The sequence below is a fragment of the Gadus morhua genome, chromosome 16 (genome assembly GCF_902167405.1).
Source record: "Gadus morhua chromosome 16, gadMor3.0, whole genome shotgun sequence".
NCBI lineage: Eukaryota > Metazoa > Chordata > Actinopteri > Gadiformes > Gadidae > Gadus > Gadus morhua.
In genome coordinates this window covers 29,654,179-29,677,943 of record NC_044063.1, presented here as the reverse complement: position 1 = coordinate 29,677,943, position 23,765 = coordinate 29,654,179, and the positions used below count along the sequence as shown (strand labels likewise).

The window sequence follows — 23,765 nt, the reverse complement described above, 5'->3', positions numbered from 1 at the left end:
CAATCTGTGTGTGTGCTCCCGTTTCAATCTGTGTGTGTGGCACATTTGACCACAGCGGGGGCTTAACTCAGAATCCGTGGTGGTCTGACGGAATCACTTCAATTGTCCGTGATGTGGCCACGGAATTTGCTCCAATGCAAGTAAATGTTATTCCGTTATTCCGTGGCTCACACACGGATATCGGCGTGTTTCTGTGATTTGGCCACGGATTTCGAGTTAAGAGGTCAGTTAAAAATGGCGCAACATTTTGAGGAGATAATCTGCGGGTTGGTGAGGGGTGTCACATGCCACCGCCGCGTAGGCCTACACTTTATGTGCCGTTTTTTTCGCCGATGTCGGATGAAAATCCGGAAATCGGAAAATAAAAAAAAAATATCGGAAAATAAAATAAAATAAAAATGATGTAAACACACTACGTTACGTAATGTGTTTACATAAATGAACGGGCGAAATTGAAAATAAATAAATAAATCGGGCGTTACGTTATGTGTTTACGTAAATGAACGGGCAAAATCTGAAAATAAAATAAAAATCGGTCGTTACGTAATGTGTTAACGTAAATGAACGTGCATTACGTAATGTGTTTACATACATGAACGGAATAAATTACGGTATAAAATCGGATAAACGCTTCCGGTTTTAGACAGAAGACTTGACACTGGCTGTTGACTTTAAGCTGGAGCTCATGGCTATTCTCTCTGTAAATACACACATCTTTTTTAGAATTCTTAATTCAGAATTCCTTCTGTGTTTACTGCAATCATCTCTATTTAATATTTGATAGGACCCAAACTGATACTCGGTTTGTAAAACTGAAGGGCATTAGAGATTGAGGCTAATAATTATTTAAAATACAGCAACTAAGTAGACAGGAATAGTTAGAACAATTCCTCTAGCTTCTCCTTTCCTGACATATTTATATTAGGTCTAGTTATGTTACATTCTGCTGCCTTAATATCATAAGGTTCGACTGCACTCCAACATATTTATCATATGTTATTTGCACTTTTGCATTCCTACATTCTTACTCTGAACTATCCTTCATTTTATATCTGGCTCTAATTGTCTATAATATTGTCTTACCTTGCTGCTCGACCACCTTATTTGCCCATTTTTAAATACGACAAACTCAAGTCTGCGTTTGAACTTAGCTCTGTGTGTAACTAAAGTAAATAAGTAAAGTCATAATAAAATCAAAACGTTGTAAATGTTTTAACACTTTATTCAGAAGCGCATTATACACTCAACAGATAACCGAACTCGAACCTCAACACACACACACACACACGCACACACGCACACACACACACACACACACACACACACACACACACACACACACACACACACACACACACACACACACACACACACACAGCAATGTCAATGAGTGTCCACCCAGCGACCCAGGAATATGGTGTTGACTTGAAGATCCTCCTCAGCTGTCATGTTATGTCCATGTCTTCCTGAAAATCAAAGGTGACTTCTGGTATTGAAACATCGTCAAAAAACGAGCGATGCACCTACAAAAGACGGAACAAAATGTTACAATTGATGTTGTAATTGTAGAAAAAATTAAGATCAAAGACGATACATTCTCACAGCACAGCAAACTATATAAAGGCCGGTAATTCAGTAGTGGTAGTCTACACGAAACAGGCTGAAAAATGGAAAAACTTAATATTTATTAGGTGGGTGCAGCAATTATTGTCCCTTCAGAGCATCAACTTTATCTATTATTGGCATATAATTAATAATAAGATATATTTCTACCTCATACTGTACTTTACATCTGTTTCTCTCTGTCATATGTTTTGTGAACTGTCCGAGCCCCAGCACCCTATTGACTGGGGGACATTGAACATTTAGAATCTGAGACAGGATAGTAGGCTATAACAGTAATTAATTTACTTTTATCAGTTTTATTGCATTTTTCATCTCTTTTACCCCTTTTAACTGAACTAAGTGTTATGATCTCTTAGTTATAAACAGATTGTATGAACTTAAAAGGCAGATCGAATATTTAAAGATCGATTTTGTCAATTGAATGATATCACACTTCTCAGCCACCGCAGCGGAGATGAACAGCTGATAGGTGCAACTCTAGTTAAAGCGGAACGAGCTCATTATTTTATCACAACTTAACTCTGTTTTGGTCTACAGATGACTGTCAAAAGTCAACATCTTAAAAACGTTTACACTCGCAACACATCTACAAATCTGTAAAATCATTTAATAAGACAGACTATAGGCTACACAACGTTTACAAAAAACATTTGCTTATCTTTCAAAAATGAAACCTAGCTAGCGTTATCCACGTCAGTGTGGATTAAAACAAGAAATGCTTCATGTTGGTGTAACGTTCGGTTATTTGTTTGATGAAAAAATCGAAACTTAATGAAACTAATAGATCGGTAAAGAAATGCAAGTCTCGTGCATTTATAATTGTATTGCTGTTTTGAATAGTCACCTACCATAACCTCCAAGTGCAGCTGAACCGAACGTGTCACATAGCTTCGTGCAGTCCCGTCCCTTTCGCACGTTGGCAATAGAATTTACAACTCGCGCTTGCGCAGTGCAAAACGACATTATTATTTTTTTGCAATTTCCGGTTTGCTGGTGGATGTTTCTGTGGGTGGATGTCTACAGTGGAAGTTCGTGTGGGTGGATGTCTGAAGCGTGTGGGTGGATGTCTGCAGGCCAGACCCCTCTCTCTTTGCGCACGTTCGGAAGGACAGAGTGGGAGGGGGAGGGGTCGCGCTCACAGTCTCCAAGGCAAACACAGACACTTGAGGCGGAAACTGACCATTGTAACGCATATATCGATATCAACGATATTGTCAAATCTTGCAAAATCGTATCTACTGATGCCATGTTTGCGATTGTCGATGCCGGTAATTCGGAGGTATGAATCGGCCTTTAGTGTGATGTATTTGTGTGTGGCGACAGCTTGTAAATGTGGTTTAGTTTAATGTGTGTGTGTGTGTGTGTGTGTGTGTGTGTGTGTGTGTGTGTGTGTGTGTGTGTGTGTGTGTGTGTGTGTGTGTGTGTGTGTGTGTGTGTGTGTGTGTGTGTGTGTGTGTGTGTATGCCCAGGGGACCTGAAGAACCCTAGCTACTCAATCCCTCGTGGGACCATCACCGCCGTCATCTTCACCTTCATCATCTACAACCTGTTGATGGTGATGGCGGCTTGCACCTGTGACCGGTGAGGGACAAGCACACACATGAACAGTCGCACAACTTAAACACACACACACACACACACACACACACACACACACACACACACACACACACACACACACACACACACACACACACACACACACACACGTCAGAGTGTGTCAGGGGGGCCCTCTGCCAGGTCAGCCAGGACTGGCTCCTGATTAGTCATTACCCTCACAGGGCCTTGTCCTGCCTAAGGGCGCACTCACACTAGGCTATCTGTACCGTGTCCAAGTCCGTTTGACATCTGTGCTGTACTCAAGTACGATTGCCCCCCCCCCCCCCCCCCCCTCCGCTGTGCCGCTGGCCTGTGCTCACACTAGGCAATCTCAACTGGGCCTGAGTACGGTTGCCTCTTGTACGTACGTCATCACGTCGTCATACGTCATCACCAAGCGTCTGCTGCTTAGTAGAACAACAATGGAGGACGACACAGCGAACACAATTGACACTTTACTGACTTTGTTGCTTATTTGGAGCCGTTCTACTCAGATACAGCCCTCTCTCACTGAGCGTTTTTTACACTGCCAAATATGCTGTTTTATGCACTCGGTTTTTCTCGGCACGGTCCGCGTGTTTACACTCCCCGAGGTAAATTGCCTGCTTAAGCTAGAACCCCAATTTACCCTCCTGGACCCCGCACACATTGGCGGTTTATTGGGTTTCATTCTGTTCTAAATACGACAGCTCCACGGTTACAGGAGGGGGGCTTGGGTAGAGATGTTGCTGCGCTCTCTCCACAGAGACAACACAGCGCTATGATCATGAGCAGTTCTAACTTGAGGGAAAGTGAAATCTGCGAGCTGCTGATCATGTGAGAAAAGGTGATGCAGTCCTATTAAACAAAGACGTTGAAAGATGGTGCGATCTACGAGAGAGATACACAGGAACTGTCCTTACAAGGCTTTTGTCAGGATAGAAAACAAGTGGTCAGCAAAATAAAGAATATTTTGCTGTTTTTGTACTTAGAAAATAGTTAATCGCGTTTGTAACCTACACTCAGACGTGAACTTATTCTGGCATGTGGGTGTCTTCATTCATAAGAAAAAAACAACATTTGGGATGTTAGTATGCAAAAATTATTCTAAAGAGTTCTAGACTCCATGCGCAGCCCCGCCTTCTTCAGTGAACCAAGAAAGCTCGCGCCGTGACGAACGGGGGATTTTTTATCAAAGAATCAACTTCGCTATCGCACCAACTTCAACCCACTTTTGAACCAGTTGCCACCATGTTTATTGTTTAACTTCGGAGAGCACACCTCTCCGAAGTGTGCTCAGGCCACGGAATTGAACTGTACTTGAGTACGGTTGGCGCGCTCACACTAGCCAAACGATCTAGACTTTAGGGGTGCACTTGGTGTAAAACAGACTTGGGCACGGTACAGATGGCCTAGTGTGAGTGCACCCTAAGACAAGCACTGGCATCAAGGGGTGGACATGAGGCTTGTTGGATACGACACACTTAATTACTTTCACAGGACACAACAAACAGATTTGCAGTTCAGTCCAAAAACACAGTGTGTAAAACAGATACTGTTTTAGGCCGTGTCCACACGGATACGATTTTTCTTGCACGTTTGGGTGAACGTCCAGACGGACCCGGCATTCCCGGTGCCTGCTAACGCACTCTATTGAAACCAGGTCCCAGGGAGAAGGAGATACGCAAACGATGACATTGTTAGATTTCCGTGTAATTTGTTTTTGTTTGATTTGAATTTAATTATTTTTCTAACTTTAAATACAGCCCCTTGGAAAATGTAATTACTACCTTTTCTGCTCTACAAAGTTTAACAACTGCTGTTGTTGTTCTTGGTTTCTCCTCCTTTACTGTATGTTTGTATACAGAGCGCAAGCTTGATGCGCATGCTCCACCATTCTTTTGGTGGAGAAACAGTGTCACATATAGGACTGGAATATATACTCCAATGTTTCTACAGCTAGATGCTTTTGTGCAACGAGTCCATCATTACGGAGAAATTCCTGCAATGCTGAGAAAGATTGTTTTTGTCCATGTGGACAGGGCCTTAAGCTGTGGCGGATTTTGTTTATTATTTTATGAACTTGCTTCACTTGCCTCAATTAGTTTGCACCCAGCGCAAAGCTTTTTTCCCCCGCAGCAAACTCGCGCAACTACACTTGTGCCCTGAGAGGCGTGTCGACGAAAAGCAGAGGCGATCTTACCCGGGGATTCCACCGGACACGTTACGGCAGCGTTACGGCTGCGACTCTGCCCTGGTTGCATTTCCACCGGGCGCGTTACGGCAGCGCAACGTGCGTTGCGAGCCAGCCGTATTCACGCGAGATCACGCGATAATCCTAAACCTAATGTACTCAACTTCCACTCCCAAAACGACTGCAATTAAATGCCACGCTTTGTCCTTCCGGCCATTGCCCTTATAAAAAGGATGATTTGGTACATAAATGACGTTGTGATAGGCTACATGAGCTGAGTATTGTGTTTTATTTTGAAAATTGACCGGATGCTCTATGGCTTTTACTTTTTCACTTCCTGCCCTGCTCGATCTGCTCTGTTGAAATTGACGCGTTTCAGCAACGGCTTGCGGTAAAAATAAAAATGCTACGGAATGATAGCGCTGCGGCACGGCGAGCCGCTCCTGGGACATTGCTAAGACGTTCCGCAGCCGCGCCCGATAGAAATGGTCTCATTGATTAGAGTGGAACCTATCTTCTGCGGTGACCGCGGCCAAGACGTGCCGCAGCCGTAACGCTTCCGGTGGAATCAGGCCTTTACAGATCGATAAAGTAATTGCGCCACTGACTGGCGCAGTTGGTGTTGCTATTTTGACGTGCCTAGGCAGGTCGGAACTGTAACATAAGCTTACACACGTACGCTATACACAGCACAAACATGCAAACAATTAGCCTAATTTAAATATTATCATGTCAAAGATTGTTCATGTGGGAAACTGCGTAGAAATAGCATGTGGATTGTGGATTTTTTTTTTTCATAGTGGGTGCATGAATGAACACTGTAGTAGGCTATGCCATATGTTAAAATAATAATAATAACAATAATAAACTCGAGCAAAGTATATCCCAGCCCTCCAAAACAAAATCTTGTTTGAGGGTAAATGATAACGTTCGTTAAATTATTTGGGAAAGAACAGCTGATACAGCGTTAATAAGTTCTACTTTTAAATCAATGCATCTGCAAACACCGTTCAGCAAACGCATATTTTCTTGACACAGACATCGGGTCCAAGGCCACAACTTTTAGGATTGATGAGTATTTGATCGTGAGAAAACGGGGTGTGCGCAGACAGTACAGTGCAACCCTCTTGTTATATATACACCTCAAAATGAAATGAATTTTTCATGCTCCACAAAACGAAATTCAAGCCATAGCCTTTCAATTGGGATATTTTCTTCGACTACAGAAGGGGTGTGCACAGATAGTACAGGGGCACTCTGTAGTTAAGTATGTGAGTGTACAATAAAAGCAATATTAGCCGGTGACTCTTTGCTGGTTGCCCTGCAAATGCATGGTTGGAGCCACGGATTCGTCCTCCAAGGGCTGCGAATAGTCACGCATGGCTATGTTATGAACGCCGCATACCGGTATTTTCGCCGGTGAGCTCGGCTCACATTAACAACTTTTGTTTCAGTTAATTAAAGGCTCCCTGACGAGTGTTTTCGCTCGTTAAAGTGTGTACTCCATATTTTGGAATTTAAGAGCAGAAGCTCCCCATTACGGTTAAGGCTAGTGGGTAAATAAGAAATAAATTTAATTGTGAAAGAAAAAAACAAAACACTGTTTTAGTTTGAGTTTCTTACGTTGAGCAGTTGCTACCCTTTTGTTGAATTATTACTGTCGGATGTTTTCGCTCAGTAGTAACTATTTCACTCTGGAAAAATACTATTTTGGATAGCTTAATTCCCCCGACATGTTGGGCTCACATGGTTGCCGCACTTGCATGGCTCCACTGCTAGCCCAAGATGGACATGATGAATTCCCCGCATGCCTCGGTGTGGTCCACCTGAGGGAGGGGCTGTCCGACGATCAGTGTATGAATTGCAGTTTCACTCCACATGGGCTGAAAGTGGCAAGACTAGCCGAGGTGGAAGGACCTCAGGTTGAAGGCGAGCTTCCCCCGCCTGAAAGAGAACCAACGGTACGAGTACGCTCCCCACCCAGGGCTGCCCCGCCCAGGAAGAAGGCTAGGAAGGCTGACGGTTATGCTGCCAAAGTAGACAAGCTAGTGTCAGAGTTCGCTGAGATTAAGAGTTTGCTCTTTAACCTTCATACCGTTAGGTTAGCGTCAACCCAGGGGTCAATCCCTGAGGTTGAGGCTCCAACTACACCAGAATCGGACGGAGATGCCCTATCTACGAGGGCTTCCTGTAGCCAGTTCTATGAGGACAGGCAAGGACAGGGCAAGGTAGAGGCTTCTATCCAGGCTTCTGAAGACAGCTCCCAGCATGTAGGGAGTGGGTCTAGGGCAGGCTCAGAAGCTTCCCCGGCCATGGTTAAGCCAGCGGTCCGACTGACACTGGCACGCTTATGGTTGGATGCAGCTCCAGCAGCAATTGCTCCAGCTAGTGCATTCTTCAGGCATGTCCCGCCACAAGATATTATTTCTGTGCCTCCCTGCCAGCCATATATTGAGGAGCTTCACAGATGCTGGCCCGACCGCAGATCTCATCACACCAGTGACAGCAGGGGCTTGGCTTCAATGCAGAATGCCAGCAAGCATGGACTTGACCGAATGCCAGCCGTAGAGCTTACCATTGCCTCCCTCATTGTGGCACCAGAGGAGGTGTTGAGGCCGAATGCTCGCTGTCCCAGGCCACAGTGTCGCATCACTGATGACCTATTAACGAGGTGCTATGACACAGCGGCACGTATGGGCCGTATTGGGAACTCCTTGTCCCATTTGATATTGGCCCTGTCTCAGTCCTTGCAAACATCCAGTGCAGATACTTCAGCACAGAGTCTTAGTGACACGTCTTTGCAGGCGTTTGCCTTCATGACCAGATAGCTTGGTAGGCTGATGTCGTTGCTTACGCTGGCTCACCGCCAGGTATGGCTGGCCCAGTCACCATTATCAGAGCCATGCCGGAGAACCCTCTGCACTCTCCCCGTAGTTCCGGGAGAGCTGTTTGGCCCAGCAGCACAACAGGCCTTGAATCGTGGCATCCAGGCTAACCAGACACGGCAGCAGTTTGCTAGCCTTCGGGGAGCTACATCTCTATCGAGACAGCAGCCTCCACAAGGTTATGGCACCAATCGTCCTCTGCCGCCTGAGGACGTGGGGGCAGGTACTGACGGCTCAGGTCCGGGCACACAGCAAGGTGGGTTTTACTCAGTGTATTTTTCAGTTCCAAAAAAAGAGGGTGGGTTTCACCCTATACTGGACTACTGGACGAGGGCTGAACAGTATTCTGAAAATATTGCCTTTTCAAATGCTAAAGACAGCAGAAGTGCTCCAGGCCGTGGCACGGCAAAGCTGGTTCACATCAATAGGTTTAAAGGATGCTTATTTTCAGAGCCGGATTAACCCAAAGGCAAACTAGGCACGTGCCTAGGGCCTGATGGGCGGGGGGGGGCCCAGACAGAAGTACAAAAAAAAAAAAAAAAAAAAAATTAAATAGCCAATACAAATGTCCTACCTACTATTTATTTCAGTTATAATATATCAATATATATTAATTAACTAAAAAAAGTGACGTTGTTTATCTTAACGTTACGTCACATTAACGCCAATCAGTTAAGTCCGAGGGGAGGTCAGCGGGTCAAGACTAAGCGGAACAATAAAGCTAGACGTTTCTTGAGTAAGCTAACATTCAAGATGCTTTCGGGTGCGGCAAAACGTAAAAAGAAAAAAAATGAAGAGGAACAAAACAAGAAACAGCGGGGGGCTTTACAGAAGTTTCTGTCGGGCAGCCGTCCGACAGCTGTGAACCTGCTCGTGTCAGCAGAGCCAGAGGCCGAGCCAGAGGCCGAGCCAGGCCCGCAGCCAGGCCCGGAGCCAGGCCCGGAGCCAGGCCCGGAGACGCGGCCCGAAGACGCGGCGGAAGACGCTGTGGCGCCGTCAACATCAGCGCCGTCACAGAATGACAAAATGATGGAAGAACAGCAGCCGGCCAGAAAAAGTGAGCCCAATATCATTTTGACGGAGCCTTTAGACCCGGTAAGGGTATTGACCAGCTATCCATCTGATCCTGCAAAGTGGGACCAAATTGACGACAGGATGCGTGAGTACTTTGCACTAAACCATCCCAGTCAAAATATTGGAGATTTCTCTGCATCAAAGAGGAAATATGGAGACATTAACCGAAGCTTAACTAAGGAACATTTCTTTAGAAAAAAGCTAAATGGAGAAACCCTGTCAAGAAAATGGTTAGTGTACTCACCGTCTACTGGTAGTGTATTCTGTTACTGCTGCAAGTTGTTCAGTATAAAAGACAATCAATTTGTCACTGGATTTAATGACTGGAAAAACTGTGCTAATCGCTTGCATGAACATGAGAATTGTATGGATCATCGCACTGCTGTGCTAAGTCTATCATCACTTGGAAATAAAAATGCACGCATAGATTCAAACATAGTACAGCAACAGGAGTCTGAGAGGGCATACTGGCTCAACATTTTGAAACGTATAGTGGCCACTATTCAGTTTCTTTCTTCGCGAGGACTGCCCTTCCGTGGGGACGATGAGTTAGTAGGATCACCCCACAATGGGAACTTTTTGGGATGCTTGGAGTTAGTTAGTCGCTTTGATCCACTACTGTCAGAACATCTAGCCAGATACGGAAACAAGGGCAGGGGAAATACCAGTTACCTGTCCTCTACAGTTTGTGATGAGTTTATTCAGCTGATGGCTGAGAAGGTTCTGCGTGCCATTGTAAAGGAAGTTAAAGATGGCAAGTATTTCTCCATCATTGTGGACTCAACACCTGATGTCACACATGTTGATCAGCTCGCTTTGATAATTCGCTATGTCCTGAAGAAAAGTGGGGAGCCTGTCGAGAGATTTTTGGAGTTCATACCACTACATGGTCATACTGCAGAGCACATGGAGGAAACACTCAAATCTGAGTTAAAAGAACTGGACATTAATTTGATGGACTGTCGTGGGCAGAGCTACGACAATGCAAGTAATATGGCAGGGAAATATTCTGGACTGCAGGCTAGAATAAAAAATATAAATCCTAATGCTGACTTCGTACCATGTTCTGCACATTCTCTTAATTTAGTCGGTGCATGTGCAGCAGAATGTTGCCTAGAAGCAGTTTCATTTTTTGGCTTCATTCAAAATCTTTACAATTTTTTCTCAGCTTCAACTTCGCGGTGGGAGATTTTAACAGCCCACCTCACAAAATGTGGACGAGGTCTGACACTGAAGAGCCTTTCCGGCACAAGGTGGTCTGCGAGAGCTGATGCAACAAAAGCTCTGAGATTTGGCTACAAAGCTATTCAGGATGCTTTGAATGAAATCAAAGTTAACCATGGAACCCCCAGAGCTGCTCAATATGAGGCGAGTCAATTAAGAACAGTGATGGACACCCTTGAAACTGCAGTTATGACGGTACTGTGGGATGCCCTGCTGAGAAGAATCAATTTCACCAGCAAAGCATTGCAGCAGGTACAAATTGATGTATGTACAGTTCCTATTCTGTACAGTTCACTCATAGAGTTCGTAGGACAGGCCAGAAATGATTTCAATGTCTATGAAGCAGAGGCCAAAACTCTCACAGCAACAGAGGGATACAAAGCAGATAGCCAAAGAAGACGATTGAAGAAAATTATGTTCGGTGAGTCTGCAGGTCCAGAGGTGCAGCGCTCAGGCCGTGAAGCATTCCTGATTGACACACATTATGTCATCTGTGACTGCTTGTCACAAGAATTGAAACGACGCAAAGACGCATACAAAAATGTGGAGGAGAAATTTGGTTTCCTCACTAAAACAAAATCAATGGACATTGAACAAATCCGTGCAGCCACAGAAAAACTAAAGAAAATATACCCTCAGGATCTTGAGGAGGACTTTACAGCAGAGTTTTGCCAGTTCATCTCAATGGTGAAAGATGAAGAATCAGTCATGGCCATGTACAAGAAGCTCCTAGAGCTAGGCTTGAGGGATGCTTTCCCTAATGTGGACATTTGCCTTCGCATGTATCTGACATTACCGATTGCAAACTGTTCAGGAGAAAGATCATTTTCTGCGTTGAAACGGGTGAAAACATACCGGAGAGCAACAGTTACAGAAAAAAAACTGAATGCCTTTGCCCTGATGGCAATTGAGAATACATTTACAACCTCCCTGGATTTTGACGACATCATAGAGGACTTTGCCTCATCAAAACTCAGGAGAAAGCATCTGTAAATGTAAGTTTTCCATTTAAAAATCTAAATCTTAATAAGTAAAGTGAAGACATAAATTAAATGTATAATATAGGGCTATACTTTCTACTATAATGAAATGAAATATGAGGAACAAACCAAGTACCGGTATATTCAAATCTCAAACAGCTGTCTTTCAGCTTATATATACATTTTATTATTTCTCCACAAGATCGTGATGATGCTGTGTGTGTTTCTACTGCAATGGAGGCCTGTGGTGCTGGAAGGCTGAAAATTATCCCCCTGAAGATTAACATCTTTACCATTACAGCACACTTTCTCTGACTGCATATTTTATTCGTTTTTGTATATTTGACTACTTATTCGACTATTCAATTTAATCAACACATTTAATTAAGATTTTCTGCATTTTCTGGCATTTAATAGAGCTGTGTAATAACGTATAAATAATAAAAATCAAAAAATAGTGTGATAGACTGTTTAATATACATAACACATGACTTATTTTGGCGTACAAATAACCAACTTGTAACCAAAGACTATGCTATGTAAAATGTGAATTAACTTTTATTAGTAACTTTGGTAAGTGTTAGGGTTAGGTTAGGTTATCGATGGAGGGGGGCCCAAAAAATACAGTCTGCCTAGTGTAGTCCATTTATTTAATCCGGCTCTGCTTATTTTCATGTCCCGATAGCACCACATCACAGGCCATAGCTGCGCTTCGCATTCGAAGGGCGGGCCTACCAGTACAGGGTCCTCCAATTTGTGTTATCACTAGCCCCACGGATCTTCACAAGGTGCAGGTGGCAAGCGCTCGCACCAATGCAAGCCACCGGAATGCAAATCCTCCCTTATCTGGACGATTGGCTTATTTGCGCTCCAACCCGGGAACGGGCAGAGCAGGACACTACAGCCCTCCTAGGCCATGTGGAAAGGTTGGGTCTTACATTCAACTATGGCAAAAGTTGTCTAATTCCCAGCCAACAGGTACTGTTCCTTGGCATAACCCTGGACTCCGTCCAAATGCTGGCCTTCCCTTCTCCGCGGCGGGTAGAGGCCATACTCCAGATTCTCCTGCATTTTCGGGTGGACAGGATGATAAGGTACAGCCTTTTTCTCAGGCTTTTGGGAATGTTGACGTCAGTAACCTCAATAGTGCCACTGGGCCTCCTCCACTTGCGGCCGTTCCAAGTTTGGACCCATGGCCTCCACTTAGATCCGAGGATGCACAGATCCAGGAAAGTCAGGGTGTCCAGTCAATGCCTCCTGGCATTACAACCCTGGAGACGCAGGGCATTTCTTGCCAAAGGTGTCACACTGGGTTCGATCCCCTCACGACGCGAGGTGGTAGTGACCGATGCTTTTCTCTCTGGCTGGGGGGCAGTGTGGCAGCACAGGGCGTTGAGAGGGGTCTGGAGTGTGCAGCACAGGACACGACACATAAATGTGCTCGAGCTCCATGCTTGTTTTCCAACATTAATAAACTCCTCAAACATCTCATCCTCATTCACCCCAGAGAAATGCAACAACTTCCTATAATTTTTCCACTCCAACATATAAATCATCCCCAACCAGCTTGCCACCTCCTCTGCCACAAGCCCTGACTCAGAACCTCCACTTCTTTCATCTCCTGACCACCAGCTTTCCATCTTCTCACCCATAACCACAGCAGACCTCTCCAAAATACCCTCCACCATGAAATCATCCTCCTCCCCCCTCGACCCCATGCCCCATGCCAACTGCCTCACTGACATCAAAACCTAGATGTACCACAACTTCCTGAAACTCAACGTCAATAAATCTGAAATGATCATCTTTGGCCCAAAATCCATCCTCTCCACCTCCCAGAACTTCTCACTTTGCATCGATGGTCACTCTGTCACTCCCTCCCCCCTGGTCAGAAACCTCGGCATCCTCATGGAGCCCACGCTCTCCTTCAAGTGACACATAAACAACATCAGATAAACATCCTTCTTCCACCTTCCATTCTCCACCTATCGATATGGAGTATTGTTGCCACGGTCCAGTGGTGGTGGTGTCATATATATGAAAGAGGGCATTGAAATATACTACAATGATCAATTAAGAGGGCGAAGCCCTGAAGGAAGTGATGCAATAGGTGACTGAGTGAAGGTCATTAACAATAGACCTGGGAAAGAGGGTCTCAAAGGACGCATACGATTATCAACTTTGGGGCTCCAACTTGATAGCAGGCTCACATAGCAGGGTGGCTGTAGGGAGGAGGCATGTGATCAAAGTGTTTTAGTGACTAATGGCTAATGGAAACCTCATGTATCTGATAATAAAACTGATAGCAGCCTCAAGCCCTGGTAGGGGAGTGAAATCCTTTAAATCTCCTGATGTCAAGGTGGCGCAGCAACAAGCAGAGCCCTAAACATGATGAGTTTCCCTCTGCTGGGCGCACACACACACACACACACACACACACACACACACACACACACACACACACACACACACACACACACACACACACACACACACACACACTCATAATAAGATTAATACTGATACTTGTCTTAGTGATACACAGTGTCGGAACGTGAAGGTTTTAAAGTAATGTGATAAAGAAAGGCTTATTTGTGTGTGTGTGTGTGTGTGTGTGTGTGTGTGTGTGTGTGTGTGTGTGTGTGTGTGTGTGTGTGTGTGTGTGTGTGTGTGTGTGTGTGTTGAAGCTCAGCTATTTTGTCTCAACAAAAGGGAACCGATCCGATCAGTAACACAACATGGTTGTAGTTCCCTGTCCTAACTTTCATGGTCCTCTGAGAGGTTCATCACTGCAGAGAGGACCTCTGTTTATCCTCTTATCCCAAAGACCTGGGGCCTCAATTATCAACCGTACTTACGCACAGATTTGTGCGAACGAACATTGCCACGCAAAGTGTGGAATTTACCAAAATGTGCTTATACTTAGGAATGCGTATAAATATAAGCACACCTCTGACCATTCGTACGGACCGAATCTAGTGGTAGAATAGCGATATTACAAGAAAGCAAAGCATTTAAGAGTGTCAACTTATGCATGAAGCAATCAACATCCACATACATCCCTTGTTTCCTTTATTCAGAAAACCTTAAATTGCTCCTTTGTCTAATTTTGAACCGATACATTGGTGTCAAACCCTAAAAAAGGAGTCATTCTTTTATTTGTAATGACTCCTGCATCAAGTTAACCAAAAAGTTACTTTTGGTTTAAATCAACCTCGTTAATGAGCGTTTCCATTTTAGTGTTGGAGAAGCTTATTTTCTTCGCTCTCTTTGCCATTATAGTGGTGAGGGGAAAAACACATTCACATGGTGGATAAAGGGATGCGTCGTGACCTCATCCTCCTCTTCAAACCGCTTATCCGGGGTCGGATTGCGGGGGAATCAGCTCCAGCAGGGGGCCCCAGACTTCCCTTTCCTTACCAAGGAAAGGGAAGTCTGGTTTGTGACCATATATGGTTAATCAGAGGAGTTTCTGAATGCAAATGGTCTGAGCGTGAACGCGCATGGTACTTAAGAACAGGTGGGATTTATCAAGATTCATTACTTACTGATGTGCGTATGATTGCGTTATGCACTTTTGATACTTAAACACATCCTAAATTTCCTTCTTAAGCCTTTTCTACGCACGGTTGATAAATGGCCCCCCTGACCTCTGAGACCCAATCCCATTTCTTATTTTTACCCCACCCCTCTTTATCAAGTGACCCTTTCGACCCTTCATGACTCTGCTGCATCAGTAGTCATTTACGCTGTTGTGTGGGCAATTGGAATCCTTTTGTGGTTGTCAGCAGCAAACCAACTACTTTGATAATCGTTTTATTAAAGCAAGGCAAGGCAACTTTATTTATATAGCACTTTTCATAAATGAGGAAGACTCAAAGTACTTCACATAGAAACATTGTCATACAATAAAATAAAATAAAAGATAAGTAAAAGAAAACATAGGCAAAGTTAAAAAATACATTGCCATGTATTAACAGTCTCTCTGCTATCAGATTGTGTATTAACAGTCTCTCTGCTATCAGATCATGTATTAAAAATAGATAGAAAATAAAGGCAAAGGCATTTTAGAAAGTGCAATGTATTTTAGATTTAGCAGAAAGCTAAAGGAAACATAAGTCTTCAGTCTTGTTTTAAAAGCATTGTTGTATCGTAACTAAAGTAAATTCTGCTTTCCCATGTTTCGTGTTTACTCTGGGGATAATTAACAGATTGGTCTCAGAAGATTTTAGTGGTCTAGAAGGCTTATGTAGTGGAAGCATATCAGTTAAATATTTTGGCCCCAAACCATGTAGGGATTAATAGGTTAGCAATATGATTTTAAATAAATTTTCTGACATACAGGCAGCCAATGTAACGATTTAAGAATTGGTTTAATATGTTCAAATTCTTTGGTCTTTGTTAGAACTCTAGCAGCAGCATTCTGAACAAGCTGTTGTTGCCTTGGGCCCCGTTTACACAAAGGGAAAACGCAGATATTTCTATGCGGTTTGGCCTCTCATTTACACGAAAACCCAGTTTTTATCACAGAAAACTATTATTTCTAAAGATTCCGGCCAAAGTGGAGATATCTGATAACGCAGATTATGTGTTGTGGTGTCAACTGGGAGAAACAGGGTTTTAGGCAAGCGTCACATTATGTGCCAGAAAATGCTTAACGTCATGTGAGCTGCCTTGTTTTGAAAGGAACAGGAAGTCGCTCGTGTTATTCGTTGTTGTTGATTCTGAGGATTCTGATTGGCTTGCATGGCTTTATCCTTCTCCCTACACTGCCGCCCATAGGTTTGACATAGTTATAATGGCGCTCAACAGCGTATTTATGCGGGTTGATGTAAATGACAACTTTTTTGAAAACAATGTTGTGTACACAATGTTTGGGGGGGAAAATACCCTGGTATGTATAAACGTGGCCGTTTTTTTGGGGAGACCTGTAAGGAGACCAGTGCAGTAATCAAGCTTACTAGTGATAAAGGCATGTACAAGCAAGGCATGTGAAGCAGGCAGGGGCGATTCGAAATTAATAATACCTTGACGTTATTTTAATAACTTGCCAAAAAAGTTTAAAACATGACACAATATCTTAAAACAGCACGATAAAAATATGTTATTTAGTCTCAAATTAAGGCACCAGAAGCATCTTGGTTTTAGCATTTCTTTCTTTATTAAGCAATTTTTTAATCAACGTTCTTCATTCAACGCCCCAGCCGTTGTACCACTCAACGAGCCGGAACTCGTTGAGTAGTACATTTTCTTATTCGTATTGCATGCTTATTAAATGTATGCTCTGTTTAAGTTCATCTCCCTCGAAAAGTAGTTCCCTTTAGAACTACGGTGAATAACGTTAGCTCAGCTGACCGTAACTCATTTCTATAGGAACCACACAAGGCTGGATCTGATCACTAGTTTAATAACGTAGTTGCTACATTCGTATCAAGTCAGCTTTAATGACGATCGATCAAACATGCACTCCTTGGTTTATTTTTACAATGGACCTCATGTTTGAAATGTATGTGATAGAAAATGATACAAGCGGCGTATTGATCTACTGTGCTCAGTCAGCAGCAAGTAGAACCGACAATTCAGCGGGCAATATGCCGGATTAATGCACCCCTCCCAGCCAATCAGAATCGAGCATTCTTAAATGAAGTAGAATAAACAAAAATAATTGACAGTTGAACGTTAGGAAGGCCCATGCAAGTGAATGGAGCAGTCTACAGCATTGAGAAGAGCCATGTAATAAGTAAGGGATAATGTATATAACGCCTGTCATTATAAATAAGCCCAGACAGGGCGAACAGGACACCGACGCGCAGCGAACGTGTCTTGCTTCGCCCTGAAGGGGCTTATTTTCGATAATGACCGGCGACGTTCTATACATTATCCCGCTTATTACACGGCTACTTGCCAAAACGCAAAAATAACTTCACATGGTGTGCCTTTTTACAATTTATTTGTTACCAGCATTCGTAGTGTTGATCAGCTGAGAAATTGTCCGCCAAAGACGTTGACGTCGCTTAGCAACCTTGACGAAATCTGGTGGGGACGCGTCCCTAGCGTCCCCGGCGTAATCAACGCCTATGGAAAAAGGGCACAGCTGACCAACACGCACAGCACTCTCACTAATGGTCGCGAACACACTAAGCATAACACAACAATGGAACAACACACAATCACCTCCCCCCCCCCCACAACAACAAACCACAAAGTAACCCAGGGGGCCACATACAGGTCCAAACCCCCATGAGAGTTGAATCCCCCAGAATCACTTGCGGCTCCGGGACCAGCGTCCACACCCGTAGTCGCTACAATATGTACCAGCATTTGAAATCCGTCGCGCAAACACAGTTGGAGCATACAAATTTCAGGGTGGGGTCGGGGGTGCGGTCAGTGGGCCGAAGTAACTAAGGTTTGCCTTGATTTTTTTATTCATTTGAAATTCCTTTAGATAATTTTACTAACCTATAATATATAAATTCGGCTCATAGTCGTAGTCCAGATTTCCGTTTTGTTTGTGGTTGTACGAAAGAATTTTGCGTCTGCAACTCACTTTGGTATCATATTTGAGCGTTTTGGTGCTCTGTCAAATGTTATGAAATTAATTTAGTGGCACACAGAACTGTTTAATAACTTTTTCCAAATAAGTCAAACTGTATTGTCATGTTTATCTTGTTTATAGACAAACATCTAACAAAGTTTGATATATTTTCTCAAAATAAGATTATTTTTCTTATGTGAAAAATGCTTGGCAAGATTGTTCTTATTTTTGGACTACAAAAATTACATATTTTCTAGAAAAACAGCCTTTTGTGCTTTCTTAAAAATCTGTTTTTGCAGTTTGTGTGTTCATGTAAGGACGGACCATCATACTCTGGACTTAGCTCAGTAGGAATGGGCCTTTGGCCCTGACTTTCAGAGATATTCTCTCCTGCTTGGGCTTTCAATTAATTGGTGGTTTTGCTATTGTGACAGACTGCTTTGGGGTTGACCCTGGGAACTTTGGATTGCACCTGGTTGCCTAGTGGTAGTAACAACTGTAGCAAGTCTAGAATGTTGCATGATTGTTTGCAGTGGTGTTTTAGCAAGTGTAGATATTCTAGCAAACTCCACAGATGACTGCCGTTATCTTGATGGGGGACAATATGATCTATGGCTTTTTAAGTATGAGTTCATGCCATCTTTAGACTGAGAGGCAGATAATCCTGACTGCATATCAAAGCTTTCCAGGACTTTTATCTTGGCATCTTATGCAGCAATGTCGGCTTCGAGTTGTGCTTGTTCAATCTTTGAATCGAAGATCACTCTCTGTGCCTCCTACGTGCCAACAGTGCAGCTTGCTCAGCAAGAGCCTTCCTATGTGTAGATGTCACTGAAGATGATTTGGATTTACTGAAATTGGAAATGCTATCATTTGGATTGAACAAGTTTTGCAGATCTAACTCTGGTGGTTGCAATTCACCCTGTTGCTGCTCTGATGCAGCTAGTGGTTCAACAGACTCCTCATTTTCCTCTGCAGGCAACTCCTGTTGATCTAATATACTTTGCGGTGCCATGGATTCCTCCCAATCCATGACCACATCTAGGAATTCTTGAAATGGTTTAATTCTAGGTTTGTAGCATTCAGCTGTGTCTGTTTCCTTTTCCTTCCTTTCGGGGAAAACATTTATCACAGCTTTATGAACATTCTTAAAGACTAAATGTTGTTGCACAGTATTGAGATCCTTTTTTGCGTCATCCTTTTTAGTTCTATAATTTTGCGTGTACACGCTCCTAATTTGCCTTTCTGAACTTTCTCAAGTATTGAATGTGATAATGCATTTCAGCAGATCTATCCATAATAGTGGCCATTATTATAACCTTGAAGGACACAATATACTACGCCTTTAAATACAGCGTGATTCATGCAAACTCCAAGTTCTAACTTTTCAATTAAGCATTACACTGCATCAAACTTTTCTCCCAGACGTTTATCAAGCAGTCGCTTAAAGCATCAACGTTATGCTTGTCACAATAAAAACAATCAAGATTTTGGGTGGATTAACGAGTTACTCACGACCCGACAAAAGTGTTCACCATCAGCAGCCTTCTCCGAAGCCACAGGTATCCTGATAACAATTTTGAATCCGTATGGTTTATCCTCCGATGTCGATAATCCACGACATAATATTTTTTGACTATGTTTCGGCAGCTTCTCCTACCTTCTTTCAAGATGCCGCTCAAGCCAAGGCGAGGGGTTATTAAGACGCACGATCAAGTTAAATTAAACTAAATCTAATTGCAACAAAAATAGGATCTGTTGCCCTTCTAATTATAACAAAATATATTCCTAAGGTGTATGCGTGTTTCAGTGTAAATGTAAACAAAAAGTTTACATTCAAGCTTCTATCTTTATAATTCGTATAGGCATAGACATAGCTTAGTGTGTGTGCGTAGGGAACGACGACTCATTCAACACCAGTGTGTAGAACCCACCTGGGTGATGCGAGGCTGGGAGGCAATCTCAGTGAGGAGAAAACGGTCCGGAGACCAGGGGATGAGGAGGTGGTCATGTTGGCACGGAGCTAGGTCACCGGGGTCAGCCCCCCTCATCTAAGGACGAGGGCCATTTGATCTTTAGTGACCAGGACACCGTTTATCCCCTAAAGACAGAGAGCCAATCCCATTTTTATTTTAACCCCTCACCTCTTTTTCAAGTGGCCCTTGCTTTTCGACTTGCCCTTCGAAGTGAAGTTACAAGCAGTAGTGGTTGGTCCCTTCCCCTATGAAGTGGGACGACCCTTCAAGACCCTGCTATGATCAGTAGTCATCGAGTGTGTAAGACACAGCATTAGCATGCGATGTGACGTCCATTCAGCTACTTCTGATTGTGAAAATGAATGGAGTCCGTTCTCTTCTGATCTGATCTCAGCTCTGCTTTAGGGCCGTGTTGCCCAGCCAGTATGTGACTAGTAAACTCTGAGCTGCATCATGCATTCCACACCCTACTCGCTGAACTGAATCACATGCTTTATACACCCACACACACCCACACACACACACACACACACACTTACACTCTCACCCTCATTCGCACACACACATGCACACAGACATTTATAGAAACATGTGACTCCCTCGTAAATATCAACGTTTCTTCTGGAAACTCAACCGATACGGTCGAGTACATATTTTGGTACGGACTACAATACCCCTAAAGGTGACCAACCTTTTTTCAGAGTCATGTGTTACAACCGGGCCCTTTAATTGCAGAAGGGGAATGGTAGGACCTTACTTTGAAGAAACATAACTGTGGCGGCATATCACTGCCAAATGTCGCCAGCAATAAGGGCTTTGAGAAATAGATTTTTCTATTTAGTTTTTACTATTAGATATAAATACAGATACACAAATACCGCAACACAACAGCGCCAAGACTTCATTAGAAGATCGCTGTCCTATCATCACCAAATAACTACGTTAACAAGCGAGGCAATGCAGTATTTAACATTAATATGTCCTGGTCTGTTGATATTCTATATCCTCAAGTAACACCAATCTTCATGGCTGGCTATGATTCACCGTGATGATCCTAAGTATGAATATGTTTTGATAACCGTCTGAGGTGTTGCGCTGTGCTGGAGCAGCAAAACATGTTAGTGCGCGGGGGCGTCAGTTATAGCATTGCTTTTTTTTGGCAGTGATATGCCGCTGTACAGAAGTTCAAGGACGTATTTCTAACCCAAAGATAACCATTGAGTGTCAAGTCAGGATATATAAAACAAAAACAAACCAATTCAACCGTTTTCCTATCAAAGAATGAGGCTCTCTATATATCATAGACAAATAAATATGTAACTTGTTTTTTGACAACAAGTCAAATAAAATTGCAGCTTGTGTCCAATTTTAAGAAACAAAACTGTTGCTACGGCTTATTTTTTTGTGATGCAGCTTATAGGTTGATTTCGCCACCAAAAATATGTAAATCCCTTGTAACTCATTTACATTAGAGGTTTGCGAGTAAACGATAAGGGGTTGACACTAACGGTTGCCCGCTAGATTGATTTCTAGTTTCTGGATTTTGGGTAGATGTTAATATAAAGGCTATTTATTATAAAGGCAGTTTTTTTAAAAACTGCAGAACAACCTTATGTTCCGCAAAATCACACAAAATATATGTATTTGCAATTGATCAGCGCGCTGACTTCTTTTCTCTCGGACAGCGAGTTAACAGACACGCATCGCTTGAGCGCGAATATAGGCCCGCCTTCTGTCACTCACTCGCAGTGCAGTCTCTGGCAGTGATTCAACGGTGTTAGCTAAAGGTTAGCCAACACAGCTAGCATCACGAATGGAGCGCCTCCACGACCGGTTTAGGTAGAGAAGGAAATTAGAGTAGTGATGGAGGAGTGCGGTTTGGAAGTCCTTTTGATTGAGGTAAATTACCAAGGAAAGGCATATGCAAGAACACGGTTTTGGGTTTCATAACTTTGCACATGCACAGCAATAGCGATCTTTCTCACGAAATTGGACCTGCAAAAACGATATATTATATGTAAGCTGAGCCTCAACTTATTCCGACAGTCCAAACCATATCATTCTGTGACTAAAACTCGCAAATAACAACTTAAGAAGAAACATCCCCTTTTCTTTTATCAGCCAAAAATGAAGTTTTACCTTTGTGCCTTTTGTCCACAAAGTTGATTCTGATCGCATAGAACCACCATGAACAGATAATCCAGTGTCTGGGCCAAATTATGCCACTAAACATGGTGTTTACAATCAATGACTAAAGGTACGGCCACACTGAACGCGTTACGCGCGTTAGAGGCGTTGAAAATCAGCATATTTGCATAGGGAGCCATTGGTTTAGGCGCGTAGATGCGTTACACGCTTGACCCGATGTCACTGGCAGAGAGAGAGACGGAGAACGCTCAGAAGCAGAAAGAACATGGGTGACCAAGTCATCGATTCAGTGTGTGCTGAAACGATGAGGAGGTGGTGAAACTCACCCAGCTGAGAGCGCCTACGGAGGATGTCATGCACTAGAGTTTAGATTCTCTGCCCGAGCACGAGCCCGAGCCGTCCCGTGGGCAGGGTCGGGCCGATATTTCCCACCACCATCTTCGGGCCGGGTCGGGCCGGGCCTTTGATCGAGCGTTTGTGTTTTCTTTTTTAAATCATTGCTTTATTGGCCTAATCTGAGGAGAAATCTATACCATAAACAGAAATATTACACAGGTCCTTACAATTCCGTGGAACGCTCCGTTCACTTACATGGGTAGTAGAATATTGAATATTTCACTTGCACAACAATCTTTCTATTGGCACCAAGATTATAGCCCTTGCAGTTGTGGAGATATACTCTATTTACTTTGGGTACGTTCTTTTCTGAAAGTAACTGTTTTCCCCTGATATCGAAAATGGTATAGAACAGGGGCACCCAATTAGAATTCAAAGAGGTCCAGTGACTCAAATTTCCGCCCAGCAAAGGTCCGGACCATTCAAATGTCTAACTTGTGCTATGATTCAGGGGTATGTGTAGTTATTGTATATGTACACTCACATTATGTCATTTCAGTCTAATGAAATAGCCGCAAGTAACCTAACGTTAACTTACTTAGCATTGGATGAGTTGGCTACCCAAACAGCTTCAGGAATGGTTTTGTAGTGGTGGATTTATTGATTTGTTTCCATCATTCAGTTTGCGTCGGTCAGTTCACCAAGAGGAGTCGTTCGTGAATCGTTCGTTCGTTCAGTCGAGTTTCCGGTAGCGGTGAATTAATTCATTTAATGCACGGTTCTCAGCTCAGTCAGTCAGACTCAGCTCCTCCCTCGTTCGTTCAGTCGAGTTTCTGGTAGTGGTGAATCGAATCATGGAATGCACGGTTCTCTGACTCAGCTCCTCCCTCGTTCTCATTCACAAATGTCAACATTACAACTTGAACCAAACGCAGCGGGATGGGGAGTGTAGTTGATTATTGGTTGTTTAATATATCAGCAAGATAATAGACTTGATTTAGCAATGTTGGTGGGAGTGCCGGGTGTTTAAGGCTCTCATAAACAGAACCCTGTGCAGCCCTAGACTAAATCTAAAATAGCTGCCAAAATTAACACTGCCTTCAAAACGACAGCTGGTAAATTGTGAAAAATGAATTAAACTAATCAGACAACGCGGTTATCTGCTATTGCCCTGTTTACACCTACCCGATTGTGGGCCCCGATGGTGCC

General features: G+C 43.4%; 1 protein-coding gene across 1 annotated transcript in view; it reads left to right on the top strand.

Annotated features, from left to right (window-relative positions):
* zgc:153039 overlaps positions 1–23,765 on the top strand; it is a 78,133-nt gene that overhangs the window by 5,722 nt on the left and 48,646 nt on the right. Inside the window, exon 6 of the mRNA XM_030381228.1 lies at positions 3,096–3,207. Within this exon, the coding sequence (XP_030237088.1) occupies positions 3,096–3,207 (112 nt within the window). The remainder of the gene's footprint in view (positions 1–3,095; positions 3,208–23,765) is intronic.